At 37.9% G+C, this 13,589-nt stretch overlaps 1 protein-coding gene across 1 annotated transcript in view; it reads right to left on the bottom strand.

Moving 5' to 3' along the window:
* LOC114652884 (cell division cycle protein 20 homolog B-like) overlaps positions 1-7,210 on the bottom strand; it is a 61,875-nt gene extending 54,665 nt beyond the window's left edge. Inside the window, exons 1-2 of the mRNA XM_051928037.1 lie at positions 6,830-7,210; positions 5,221-5,330 (exon numbers count right to left, since the gene is read on the bottom strand). Coding sequence (XP_051783997.1) covers positions 5,221-5,235 — 15 coding nt within the window. The 5' untranslated portion in view covers positions 5,236-5,330; positions 6,830-7,210. The remainder of the gene's footprint in view (positions 1-5,220; positions 5,331-6,829) is intronic.
* Between the last annotated feature and the right edge of the window lie 6,379 nt (positions 7,211-13,589).

Below are 13,589 nucleotides of genomic sequence, written 5' to 3'. Positions count from 1 at the left end.
TAACTCCCTTCTCCATCTCTTATTCATATATATATATTTACTTCTCCCTTTCTTTTGTTTAACGTTGCCTTATTAAAAAGCTCTAAGCAATTTTCCTTTAGCTAAGCTCTCCTTCTCAGGGGTGGGGTTTGATTTGTCTTCAATTTTGTTGGGTTATAAATTGATCTATTTTTATGGAATGATTACAATGAAAATTAATAAAATAAAAATATACAAAAAAAAAAAATAGTATAGCATAGGATTTACTTCATTGTTAAGTAACAGGTTCCACGCTTCTGTGCTCCTAATTTAATTCAATACCTTCTGTGTATAAGATATGAGCTATGGCAAGCTGTTTTAACATTTAATCCATTTAATTTGATATTTGCTTTCAAAACTTTGATATCATTTAAATAAATTTAAATTTTAAATTTGATATCAGCACTTATAAAATTTGATATTACGCTTTTAAAATTCGATATCAAGCTTTTGAAATTTGATATCAACATTTTAAAAATTGATATTGTGCTTTTGAAAATTGATATCGTTTTTCAAATTTGATATTGCACTTTTGAAATTTGATATGACAGCTGAAATGCAAATATATCTGTATTTTAAACTCTCACACCATATTTTCTCATTTTGATATCACATTTATAACATTTAATATCGTGCATTTGAAATTTGATATCACACTTTTAAAATTTGATATCGACCTTTTGAAATTTGATATCGAGCTTTTGAAATTTGTTATCACACTTCTGAAATTTGATATCGAGCTTTTGAAATTTGTTATCACACTTTTGAAATTTGATATCGAGCTTTTGAAATTTGTTCTCACACTTTTGAAATTTGATATCGAACCTCTGAAATTTGATATCGAGCTTTTGAAATTTGTTCTCACACTTTTGAAATTTGTTATCACACTTTTGAAATTTGATATCGAGCTTCTGAAATTTGATATCGAGCTTTTGAAATTTGATATCAAATTTCAGAAGCTCGATATCAAATTTCATAAAAAGACAAATGGATTAAATGTTAAAGTGATCTGCCATATTATGGAAGTATTTAAACTCTCTTTTTTGAAATTAAGTTTCAAAAATGTGATATCAAATTTTAAAAGCTTGATATCAAATTTCAAAAGCATGAAATCAAATTTTTTAAATCTCGATATCAAATTTAAAAGCAACGATATCACCATTGTAACTGCTGATATAATGCAAAACAGATTAAATGTTAAAGCGGCCTGCCATAATGAGCTGCAGTTTCACGGCCCCTTTCGTACCACGTGGGTCTGCGCAAAGCTTTGAAGCAGTCAGAGCGCTGTCCGGGCCATAGACATAGAATTACTAGACGCCTCATGACCAGCAGCATCGTACGTCAACATCGCCGCCATATTGCGAGTGGCACTGCTGTGGAGTGAAGTAATGGACAAAGATGCCTCACGTATGTGCTGCTTGGGATTTGTACAAACCGCTGTACGCTCCAAACCAGATCACAGGGATTACATTTCATAGGTAAGGCTGAACAATTGTTTTGGTTATATTTGGCCATTGGAAAATCCCGTTTTATAATCTTAACTCTAGCTACGCCAGGCTCAGATAGCAAAGCTATGCATTTATGTGCTCAAGTGAGGCTCCAAACAATGTTTTGGCTAAACGTATTTAGTCACTAACTATGTAGATTGTTGTTAGCTGTTAACATTTCTAAAAACTTTGAAAGTTTCCCAAAGAAATCCACCTCAGGAAGCAGTGGGAGGTAGCCCTTAAACGGGATTTTGAGGAAGCTGTCCTGTGATGTGTGCCATGCTAGTTTGGTAACAGATGCTGTACCGGTATCATATGATCAAAGCTACCACTTGCTTACATTAAAAAACAAAGGAGGTTCGATGATTCCTTCTGAGGGTACAGTCAAGGTGGTCAAAGTAGCTGAGCGTGTTATCTGACAGTCGACATTAGGGCAAGCTGTCAGTGTATCTTTGATCAATCAGTTTGTTCGGGCTGAGATTGGTTCAGATGATGTGTTCTTTCTCAAGGAGCACATTGAGGACACACAGTTTGAAATTGACAACCATCATTGTATGCTCATGTCTTTAGTTGTGTCTGTCTTCCACAAACTAAGGCTGCACCATATTGTCAGACTGAATGCTTTCAAATAACAGAGTGGCAATACACGGAAAAAGCTATGGAAGACAGTTCTGTTTCAAGGCTTTCAGATCCTATCCTGTATATATTTAAGTAACCACATTGTGTGTGTGTGTGTGTGTGTGTGTGTGTGTGTGTGTGTGTGTGTGTGTGTGTGTGTGTGTGTGTGTGAGAGAGAGAGAGAGAGAGAGAGAGAGAGAGAGAGAGAGAGAGAGAGAGATTGAGAGAGGAATGAGTGAAATGTTTTCAGAAATTATTAAGCCAATTTGTATACAATAAAATTCTTTATTTTTATCATTGAGTGTATCGTTTCACTGTTAAAAGAAAGACAAACAAAGATAACTGCCAGTAACAGTGCAAAATGCACAACTGATATACCAGTTTGAAAAGATAAGTTTTGAGGATACTTTTAAAATGTGCTATTGAATTGAGCTGACGTATATGAGAGGGAAGAGAATTCCAGAGTTGAGGAGCACTAGGAGAGGATGCTCGAGCTCCCATAGAACAGAGTTTGATGTGCGGTACAGAAAGTAGAGCTGCAGATGAGGATCTGAGTGAGCGAGAGGAGTGTAAGTCTGTAGGAGATCAGCGAGACTGCGGAGAGCTTTAAATGTTAAGAGCAGTATTTTGTATTGTATTCAGTAGTTAACAGGGAGCCAGTGAAACTGAGAGAGAATTGGTGTAATATGTTCAGTGGATTTAGAACAGCAGTTTATTATCCTGGCAGCAGAATTTTGAAGAAGTTGTAAACGATTGATAAGTTTTTGTGGGATGCCAGATTGAATAAAATTACAGTAATCTATACGTGAGGTGACGCGGGCATTAACCAATACTTCAGTACTGTGTTGTATAAGAACAGGACAGTCTAGAAATGTTTCGGAAATGGAAGAAGGCAGTCTGAGAAATTTTACTTATATGGGAGGAATTATTTTATAATAATAATTATTATTATTATTTAATAATTGCCATTATTAGTGTATAAATGGATATAAATAATTGCATTTAAACGATTCGCCAAAATCTGTTGTATGTAAACGATACTGTTTAAAACGTTATTGTTTTTTCATCAGAAAACCCGTTTTCCACGTTTACCTGTATTAGTTTAAATGGCACTTTTGCCACTCGCAATATGGCGTACGCGCTGACGTATCGTGTCGACTGGGCAACACAATGAATGTAGCATCTATCTATATATGTCTATGGTCAGGGCTTCAGTGATGTTTGAAAGGTTGAACATCATTAGTCATGTGGTTGTATAACTTCGCCACACTGCATCCAAGCAGTGCACTTCATTAAACCGATACAATCCTTGAAGTCTCGGTGTCAAACACATTTTTTTATTTATCTAATTATTTATCTATTTTATGTACCTGATTATCCAACTCAGAGGCCATCATCTTCTGCTCTGAATACATTCCTCCAAAGTTGAAACATAAGGAAGACATCAACACAAAAGCTGATAAGACTTGTTACAAAGATTTATAAGGATCATTATTTCAGTTCATGTTTTATAAATATTGATCTCCAATACATAATTCTTCTTCTTTTTTCCTCTGGTGTATATTAAAATGTATTTGAAAATGAGAACGCTGCTGCCACTTGTAAATTAGTTAGAAATTTACTCAGAGACACACAGAATATCCCACTAGATGCAAATCCTAATAATAATAGATCAGTAAGATCTTATTGATGCGTAAAGTACTTCATTGTACCACATTAATGCTAAAAATGTCTCTTAAGGGTGGATATTGTGATAAACTGAGAAGAAAAGGTGAATGTTGTAATTTTTTTATTTTCAATTGTTCTTTTAAAAAAAACCCATGTGGATCCTTTTGAACTGTGGCCAGTTGGGGCACCACCCAGACACAACTACAGAAGGACAGTCCCAGGTTCAACCAATGATTATTTTTCAAGCAGTACCTCTGATGGCATCTGCCCCTCAGTAGTACACAATTCAATCCAATCCAACCCTTTCCTTTCTTTTCTTTTCTCCTCCACTCTTCACTGGCAAGTGTTGTCCAACTCCACACAACTCTCTGGACCAAGTCTTTCAACACCCGACCTGGGAGCATTACTGGTGCTTAATCAATTGCTTCTGGGAAGCACGTATGAGTCGGGATGGACCACACTGGTCCTTCTAGAGTCAATATCCGACAGCTCCCACTGGCGACTCCCCATAAAACCCGACTGAGCAGTCCCATGGGACCACAACTCCCATGCTGCCCTGCAGATATCTATACTGGGGTTTGCTCAATAGAATGCTGTACATCAGTGTATAGGGGGATTCTCTACTCATAGTGGGCAGTAACCAACTGTCTTGTCCTTCCAGCCTCCCAGGCCTAACCAGGGTGTCCCTCTGGGACTGCTGGTACACCAGCTCTGGGTGTAATTGGTGCTCCAGCATCCTTCCTTGTCCATAAACTGGCATGGAAGGAGAATATCACAGCTCCCACGCTGACCTTCCATTATTGTGGTCTCCTGGCCAAACAAGGGAGCAGGGTCCATCCCAACTGGGATTCCAGTTCAACCCTCACAGTACATAAGCCTTTCACACATGAGGCTTCCTCCTCCATTGCCAATCAGTGCAATATATTAGAAAAGTGAAATCAAGCTTGTTGATCTAAATCATAATCTCCAGCATTACCATCATCAACACATTCTTTGTCTTCAGTGCTCACTGTAAAGGTCAGGCCATCAGGAATTTGGTTTCTCATTATATGGGTGGAGATGGACATGATGTTATCTCATAGAAGCTGCACCCCATTTTAGTTTCAAGATGGTGACCATCTGTGTGGAAAGCTCATGTTGATTTTAGCCAGTGGCTCTGGTTACTTCCAAAGGTCCAGAGGCATGGTATTTTTTTAATATATATTTTAATCAGCAATACTGAATTGGCCTAATGTTGTCATTGAGTGGATATGACTGGATGAGTGTCACTTGCAAAGAGCTGGGATCCCATCTTACACTGAATGCTGCCTTCACACATTTGGGCAGAACTGAGCTCTGTTCCTCATGGACTTTTAGGCATTAAAGGTTAGGATAATGAAAGTGTGTCTTTACAGAATGTGTTACCTACTACAGAAAAAAGATGGTCTACCTCCTTCTTGTCCATCTTTGCATCGGTACTTGATGAGGGCACCTTTTGTGGCGAATGGAGCAATGCCTCTGCTTCTTGATTGTTTTCTTCCTTAAGTTTCACAGGAGACACTAAAGACAAAATGTTAAATAACACTGAATGCAAGAATAAACATGGAGTAAAAGTTTAAATATTAAATCTAGGCAGATTGCTATTGAATCTGGTTAATACTGTTTAAGGACCCCAAGGAGGGTGGAACCTATTATGCAGGCATCAGGGTGCAAGATAGGACCTAGCCTTAGATTGGTCACCAGTTCAAGACGGGACACATTTGTTTAAATGGGACAAATTGAGAGTCGCTAATTAAACTAACATGCACACCTTAGGTTGTGAGAAAGAAGCTGGAGAAGACAAAGGTTTAGTTTATCCTTATATAATGATCACTTATTCTAAATAATGTAAATGCTCATTATAGCATTTTTTGGGGGGTGACAACATTAAATAACACTATAAAATCCGTTTTAATTCAATTCAGAGTTCTAGGGTATCACAATTTATTCATGCTAGCCTTGGCAATAGACCTGGATGAGGTGCCAGTCCACCACAGTTTCAACTCACACACAACAGATGTGGACAAATGTGTTGGAACTCCTCCACAAAAACAGAAGAACCCTCAATTTTCTCTGAAATAGCTTGAAACTGCCAGAAGTTATTGGCACTCACCATTGTTTATTCTATATTTAACAAAAATCAGACTTTGCTTTAGAGTTTTGGCATGGCATGGACAAAAATGATGGGACCCTTAAAGTAATATTTTGTTACCCAACCTTTACAACCTTCTGTTCCTCCATTTGAGTTCTACCCTCTGCCTCCCGACTCTGACTCAACTGCTAGAGCGAGATGGCTTCCTTTTATGATAAACTTAGACCTAGGAGTACTTCCGGAGCCATGGCCTTGTATAACAAAAGCACTTTTAGGTCATACAGGAACCTCCCAAATCAGAGAGGTGTTTTCCCAACAGTGCACCCTGGCGGCGCCCAAGGACCCCGATGCAGCTACCCTTTGAAACTACACTTCTCTGGCTGGGGCCAAAGCAGAGAAGCACTGCACCATCTCATACTGAAGTGTTCAAAATCCCCCAGTTGATTCATTATTCTTTTATCCTGACTAGGAAAAGAATCAAACACCATCCCGGTTGGGATGTGTGTCTTCACACATTGTCCTTCTGTTACGGCCTCCCAGCTGGGCAAGATCCCAGTTGGTACACCAGTCCATGCACTGTGGCACTTACATCTGGCATTCAAACCCGGCACACTGGCTCAGTAAGACAGTAACATTAACTACTGTACCACCTAACTATTCTTTTAACAATGCAAATAATAATAATAATACATTTTATTTATACAGCAACATGTTTGAGAAACCCTGGGCTACACTGTATAATAAGTAATGTGGACTTGCTTCTATGGTGACCCTGATGAAAAAAGTACATTAACACCATCTTGTCATCTTTTTTGCATTAATTTGAAGTATTTACTTTTAGTGGTCTCAATTTGTTTAATTTTATAAAACTCTTAATCTTAGCAACAGGCTTTATAAGGCTTACTCCTCAAATAAAAACTTCTCTCACCTTCAGGCGTTAAGGTTGTCTCCAGTGGCTCAATTGTCTGTTCGGAGTCAGAAGTGTTTTCAGAAGTTGATGACTGATCCAAAGCAAGTTTCTGACAGACGTTATCAAACTCTGCGCTGAGTGACCGCTGCCATCCTGTGACCAAGGGGCTACTAGCAACAGGGAGCTGAGATTTCAGTCTTCTCACTATTTGGCTTTTAAATCTGGTGTAGGATACTTTTCCTCTGTCAGAGATCTGTAAGAGGGAGATGGAGGAAGATCTTGTAGGTATGATAAATCTTCACAATTGAACAGAAATGCATGTACAAGTTTAAATAGTTTATAGGGGCACAAATACAAGAAGACCACACTACATAATTAGGAGCTACTGAAATTTTATAATTGGAAAATCACTTTGCATGTCAGGTGTTGTCTTTTAGAATCATAATATCAAAAGTCTATGACACCATCATCACTAAGATTTAATTTAGAAAGGTCTCTCTCCACACCAGGAATAATTCCAAGGGGTTCAAAACTACAATTTTATTTTTGCAAGTATGCTTTAAATGAAATAAACACTACAGAGAGTCAATATGGAGAACATAATTAGAACATTAAAATAATTGTGACGAGAACAGGACGTTCATCCCAAAAGGTTCATCCATCCTATTTACCTAGTATACTGACAAGAATTAGCAAAAATGACCAGGGGCCTCATGCGTAGAATTCGCACTATTACATGACGTAAGCACAAAAGCCGAAATGTGCTTACGCACAGAAAAATCCAGATGCGTAAATCTGTGCGTTCGCCAACTTCCACGTTCTTCCGTTACATAAATCCCGGTCAGCATGAAAAGTAACGCTTGTGCCTGCTGTCCCACCCCAACTCCTCCCAGAATTACGCCTCTTTGAATATGCAAATCAATATAAATAGCCCTTAAGCTCAGCGTTCTGTGAAAAGGCAATGGCAAAAGTACAAGGAAAAATAGAAGAATTTCAGCGAATACCAAGTGGAGGCAAAGAAAAACGTACTATTTGTTGGTTTAAACACTTATATAAGCAACAAAAGGAAGTTGATCGAGTGACATAGCGTGTCGGAGAAACTCGAAAGCTCAAGTTCACAAAGTCGCACAGTGCCCGAAATAAAAAAGAAGTTGTCACATATCAAAGTCGGCGTGAAAAGGCGACTCGTAGCCCAACTTCTGAGTGTCATATGAAAGCTTATTAGGATACAGTGAAAAAAAAGGCACACATTGTGAAAAAAGCATGAAATGTCAACTTTAATCTCGAAATTTCCACTTTAATCACGTAGTTTATTTTGTCATTAAAGTAGAACATCCTAAACGTCATATTAAAATCGTTTAATTTACTAGTTTCTCAAATCCCATCGTAACTAAAGTAGCACGTTAAATGCTTTGTTTTGTATTTGGTCTTCTATGTGCTCTATGTGCCTGAATTACTACGTGCTCTTCCTCCGACAGGACACAGAATCCATTACATTCGTAATATTACAGCTCTCTGAATAATTAAAATACTGAGAAGTATACGTGATATCATTTTCATGATGATATGAGTTAAAGCATGTTATTAAACATGGGAACACGGTGGCGCAGTGATTGCTCATGTCTTATGCAAGATGCTTGCTGTGCCATGCGCAACCTTCGATGAAATGCTTTATTACAGAAGTACTGTCTTTTTGAAACGTTCTAACCCCCAATTCCAGTCCTTACTTTTCTTTCTCCAAATACCCAATTGCCACACAATCAGCTCTGTAATAGACATTAAGCCATCTGTAAGCTTAGAACGCTGATTCTTCAAAACTTTTAAGGAACATCAAAATATCTTCGTAATGTTTAATCTATCCATCTATCCTTCCAGTGTTGCGTCAGCCACAGCATGAATACAGCGCGAGGCAGGAACAAACCGTGAACGAAGCTCAAGTTTCTCGCTAGCGCTGCGGCACCGTGTAGTTAAAGTTAAAGTTTATCTGTATAATATAATAAATATATTTTGCTGCATTTCATCTTAAAAATGATATTGTCATCACATGTAAATATGCACTTTATAAAGTGGCTCAGGTTGTGCAATATTATAACTGTATCATAAGTACATTACCTCACGGTAACTTCCAAGTACAAACAGTTCTACAAGGAGCACTTGATGGACTGATTGAGTGTGTTTAGAGTTCTTGGGATTAAACTGTTTGTGAACTGCGAGGTCTGAACAGGAAAGGCTCTGAAGCGTTGGTCGGATGAGAGCAGTTCAAATAGCAAATGGCTGAGGCAGCGAGTGTTTGATGCTGTATACCGATAATTCTCTTTCCGATCAGTTGCTGTAGATCTGTGATTCACACTCAGATACAGTGCTATAAATACTCCGAGTGGTGCAGTGAGAGTAATATGGAAAAAGATATTCCGCTGTGGCAACCCCTAACGGAAGCAGCTAACAGAAGAAGAAGAAGATGCAGTGAGAGTAACAACGCTAAAGCAGTTATGGCATTTAGAATAGTTTGACCATTCTGTGGACCATTATATTGTTACAGGTTAATTACAATCAGATGAATTAAACTAATTAAACAATATGCAGTTAATTTCAGTGTATTTATAAAGCCGCGTCAGGGATGTGGATCTAAAAAAGAAAGGGAAACCACACAGGAACAGTAGCACTGCTTTGACGCTGGGTGCCGCCAGTCTGCAAAACCAAGCAGAGAACTTGCGTACAACAGGGTATGAGCTACCGTGGAAATGTGCGTGACTTTACGGCAAGTTTAGGTTTTATACATCGCGATTTGAACGTGGAAACGTTCTTACGCAACATTTCTGTGCATACGCACCATTTATACATGAGGCCCCAGAAGATAGGGGTCAAAAAACAAGGGCAAACAATTTGTTAGCCAGAAAGTCAACAAAATAAACGATTTCTTTCATTTGCAATCTTAGAGCAATCCACCGAGCTCAGATAACCAGGAACTGCAGAGGACCATCTTGACCCTGTTGCCCAGATGACATCACAAACAAGCTCACTCTGGGGAATTCTGAGAAAGATTCTATTGAGGGTGGGCGCAAAAGGGGTTAACTTAAGACCTGTTTGGTCTGAAGTAGTTTTAAACCAGGAGGTGTGGTAGAGTGACACTCATTTCAGTAGCTTTTTACGGACTGCGTGTTCATGTCTCAGTAAAGAGTCCACAGCCATTTACCTTCTGTAAAAAGTCTGTAAAAAATAATCTCCGGTTAAACTAGTCCAGTGTGAATCAACATGTCAATAATATTTCGTAATTGCATGTGAAAAAGGCATTTCCACCCAGGATCTTTTACATGGACAAATTTGTTGGTACTCCTCCGTGAAAAAAGAAGAACCCACAATGGTCTCTAAAATAACTTAAAACTATAAAACAAAAATAATTGGCACCCACCATTGTTTATTCCGTATTCAACAAAAATCTGACTTTGCTTTAGAGTTTTGCTTCATGAAGAAAAATGATGGGACCCTTAACCAAATATTTTGTTTACAGGCAATCACAGCAAACAAGTAATTTCTGGCTAAAAACCTACCGATGAAGCGAAAAAGTGTTTGATATAAGAAAACAAGCCTTCCGTGTTTTTTCAGCACACATTTGTGACAACAAAAGGGATCTGGAAATAAACGTTTTATCACATACTCCTGGTACTATTTTTCTTGTGGTAAGAATACGTTTTCTATTCGCTTCTGTGAGTTCTCACTTAAATATGGCAGTAAATCAAAACAAAACCAATGACGTGGCATAAGATGTTTATTGTGATTTCATCTTTTGAGAGGAAATCATTCCCTGGGGATATGAAAGGTTATCACAGAAGACGACAAGCCTGAGATGGTGCGTACAGCGAATCTTCTTTTAAAATGACTCTGTCTCATAATATTGTTGTTTTTTTGTTCAAAAGTGACATTTGTAGACTATTTTACAATGTGTCTGAAATTGCAAGACACGGATCAATACTGGACAACCGTATTGGATGTATTTGGTAAGTTTTTAAGCTTTTTCTTTCTGGTAATTCCCCACGCCCCATTAGCCTCCATTGTAAAGCACCAGTGAGGGCAAGGTATGTTTTTAAATTTATAAAAAAAAACACTTAACTTTAGAACACACGTTTGCATTGTAAATGCATATATACCATGTTTGTGAATAAATACGTTCAAATTGAAAAATACCGAACTCATCCCCTTCAAGAAATCATTATTCTAATTGAGTTTGCAAATAGTTTAACACAACTCTGTTTCCATTTAACAGTTTAATTAACCAAGTAAAAAATAAGGGCTAAATTACTTCTACAAATGTATCCACTATTTGTATTTTATATGAGTGATGGGATAAATTTTGCTGGAAATTTCGGTGAACAGTCCTGTCTGAATTGTTTAACTCTCCTGACTGACACCATGCTAAATGTCTACTACTTGTTTCAGCCTTTTCATATTTTCTGGTATTGTTACAGTACTCAATGGTCTAACAAACACAATACCAGTAGACGGAGATTTATCAAAAACCATTTTAAAATAGTGTAACAAGAAGGAATTCTTCCTCGCTGAGGCGCAATAAACCCAATGCAAAATCTTCTTTGTATTGCAATTACAGACTTAGATTCAGTGTATGCTGTAACAGCAAACATGCAATGAGTCACAGAAGAGTTTTAATGGTCACTAACACTACCACTGTCATAGCACTATAGAAATACTAGTACTTGAATTCACTCAACCTACATAATACCCCGAAAATGTCCCATTTTGTACTCTGTATCTGTTGTTTTCATTTCAACGTTTTAATCTAGCTCTACACTCTCTTCACCTCACAAGGTTGTCTGTTTCAGTCCCTCCTCTCCCCTCTTTTCTTAAAACTGTATCTTAGCTGTCAGTCTTCTCAGACCGATTATTTGAGAAGCATCCACCTGCAGAGCTGCACTATTATATACAATTGCAGAGCAGCACAGCGATACTGTATGCCACTGCAGGTTTACACCAGCAGTTCTAGACCAGCAGTTTTAGGATGGAAGTTAAGGTTAGGGGTTAGTATGGTCAGCGTGTACTATAAACTTAAGATTAGGGGTTAGGGTTTGGTTTGGTTTGCATGTCAACAATTTGATTTGTGCCAACCTCCAAACTTCTGTCATTAAACTAATAATATACATCTACAGAGCTGCAGAACTTAAGGTTTGAGCTTAGTGTGATTTTTATGTTATAATTAGGGTAATTTAAGGTTAGGATTAAGTGTTCTTAAGGTTTGGACTTAGTCTGATTAGTATGTAGTATAAACAGTTAAGATTAGGGGAAGTTTAGGTTTGGGGATAGTGTCGTTAGTATGTAGTGTAGACATGTATTGATGTCGCTTTTGTTGTGAAACAGCTGGTATAGACTTGAGTTGAGAAGAACCCAACTATAGAGCTGCACCCCGTCTATGTGGTGATGTATGCCTGTGTTACTCGGTAGTCGTATATAATAGTGAGACAGGATATTGGAGGTGGAGAATGCTTGTTAATTTTTTGTGTCACAGAAATGTAAGCATTAAATGATGGGTCAATGGCATTTATTCACATACTGCCACAATAAAAAGTATACTAAATGGCAGAAGGAATATCGCTCGCCACAAAATTCACATCTGATTAAACTTGGTTAATTTTACAATACAATCATATGATGACCTATCACCAACAATGTCCACAACCCATAGTTTAAGACAGCACTTCTCAAAGTGGGGTCCACAAACCCCTGGGGGTCCATGATACATGTTTGCAAAATACCTGGTAAATTTTGGTAAGTTATTCATAAATATCACAGATACTTGGTGTACTAACTGTCTGGTTTTTCTCTTCTTCTCTGTTCTCCATTTCACTTATTTTAAACAATCACAATGAGACATCTGATTAGAATGTAAAAAAAATGCCCTTTATTAAACAAACCAAAGAAGTGCTAAACATCACACAAACTTTCCAGACAACGCAAAGGCTTGTACATGCACTAACATTAGTATATCCCACTAACACTGATTTCCGACAGCCAATCAAAACTCCTCGCCTGTGCATCAGCTTTTAAAGGGGAACATCGTAACTTAGAATGTGGTGAGCAACGTGCGTCCTGGAGGGCCACAGTGGCTGCAATTTTTTGTGCCAACCCAACTTCTTAATGCGAAGTAAATTATTGCTGATGAAGCACTTACTGTTCAAGCAACATTTTAACACTCCATTTCAGTTGTTAAGTTGTCTTGCATGTTAAAATTTCCCACCCTCAATTGCTTATTTTTGTCTTAAAAAGCATCATTCACTGTTTTTCATTACTCCTCATTAGCAATGAGATGCAAATGACAAAGGAACCACTAGCTCAACAGCTGGCTTGTCTCCATTTACACCTGACTATAATCATCGTGAACTATTTGGTTTTAATAAAATATTTGGAAGGAAATTGAAGAGAAAAAAGTGAAGGGATGAGAAATCATTTGGATGATATCCTTGTAAAGACAAAAAATCTATGATATAAGAATGACCTGACATGGTAGAGTTAAGACATTAACAAGGCATGAAATTGAATAGAATCTAATCTAATTAAGCAACTGTGTTGGAACAAAAACCTTCCAGCTACTGTGGCCCTCCAACTCCAAAGCTGCTCACTACTGATCTAGAAGACCGACCTTTCTAACACATATCGACACCCCCTGCACCAAGCATGAGCATAAGCACACAATCTTACATTTGTGCCAGTCATTCCCATAATTTTCTGAGCCAATAAAAGTCATTGGGAGGCCTCGCATCACTCATTTTCT

Source organism: Erpetoichthys calabaricus, chromosome 5 (assembly GCF_900747795.2).
Source record: "Erpetoichthys calabaricus chromosome 5, fErpCal1.3, whole genome shotgun sequence".
In the NCBI taxonomy this organism is placed as follows: Eukaryota; Metazoa; Chordata; class Cladistia; order Polypteriformes; family Polypteridae; genus Erpetoichthys; species Erpetoichthys calabaricus.
The sequence above is the reverse complement of the archived record's forward strand: the minus strand, read 5'-3'. Positions and strand labels throughout refer to the sequence as shown.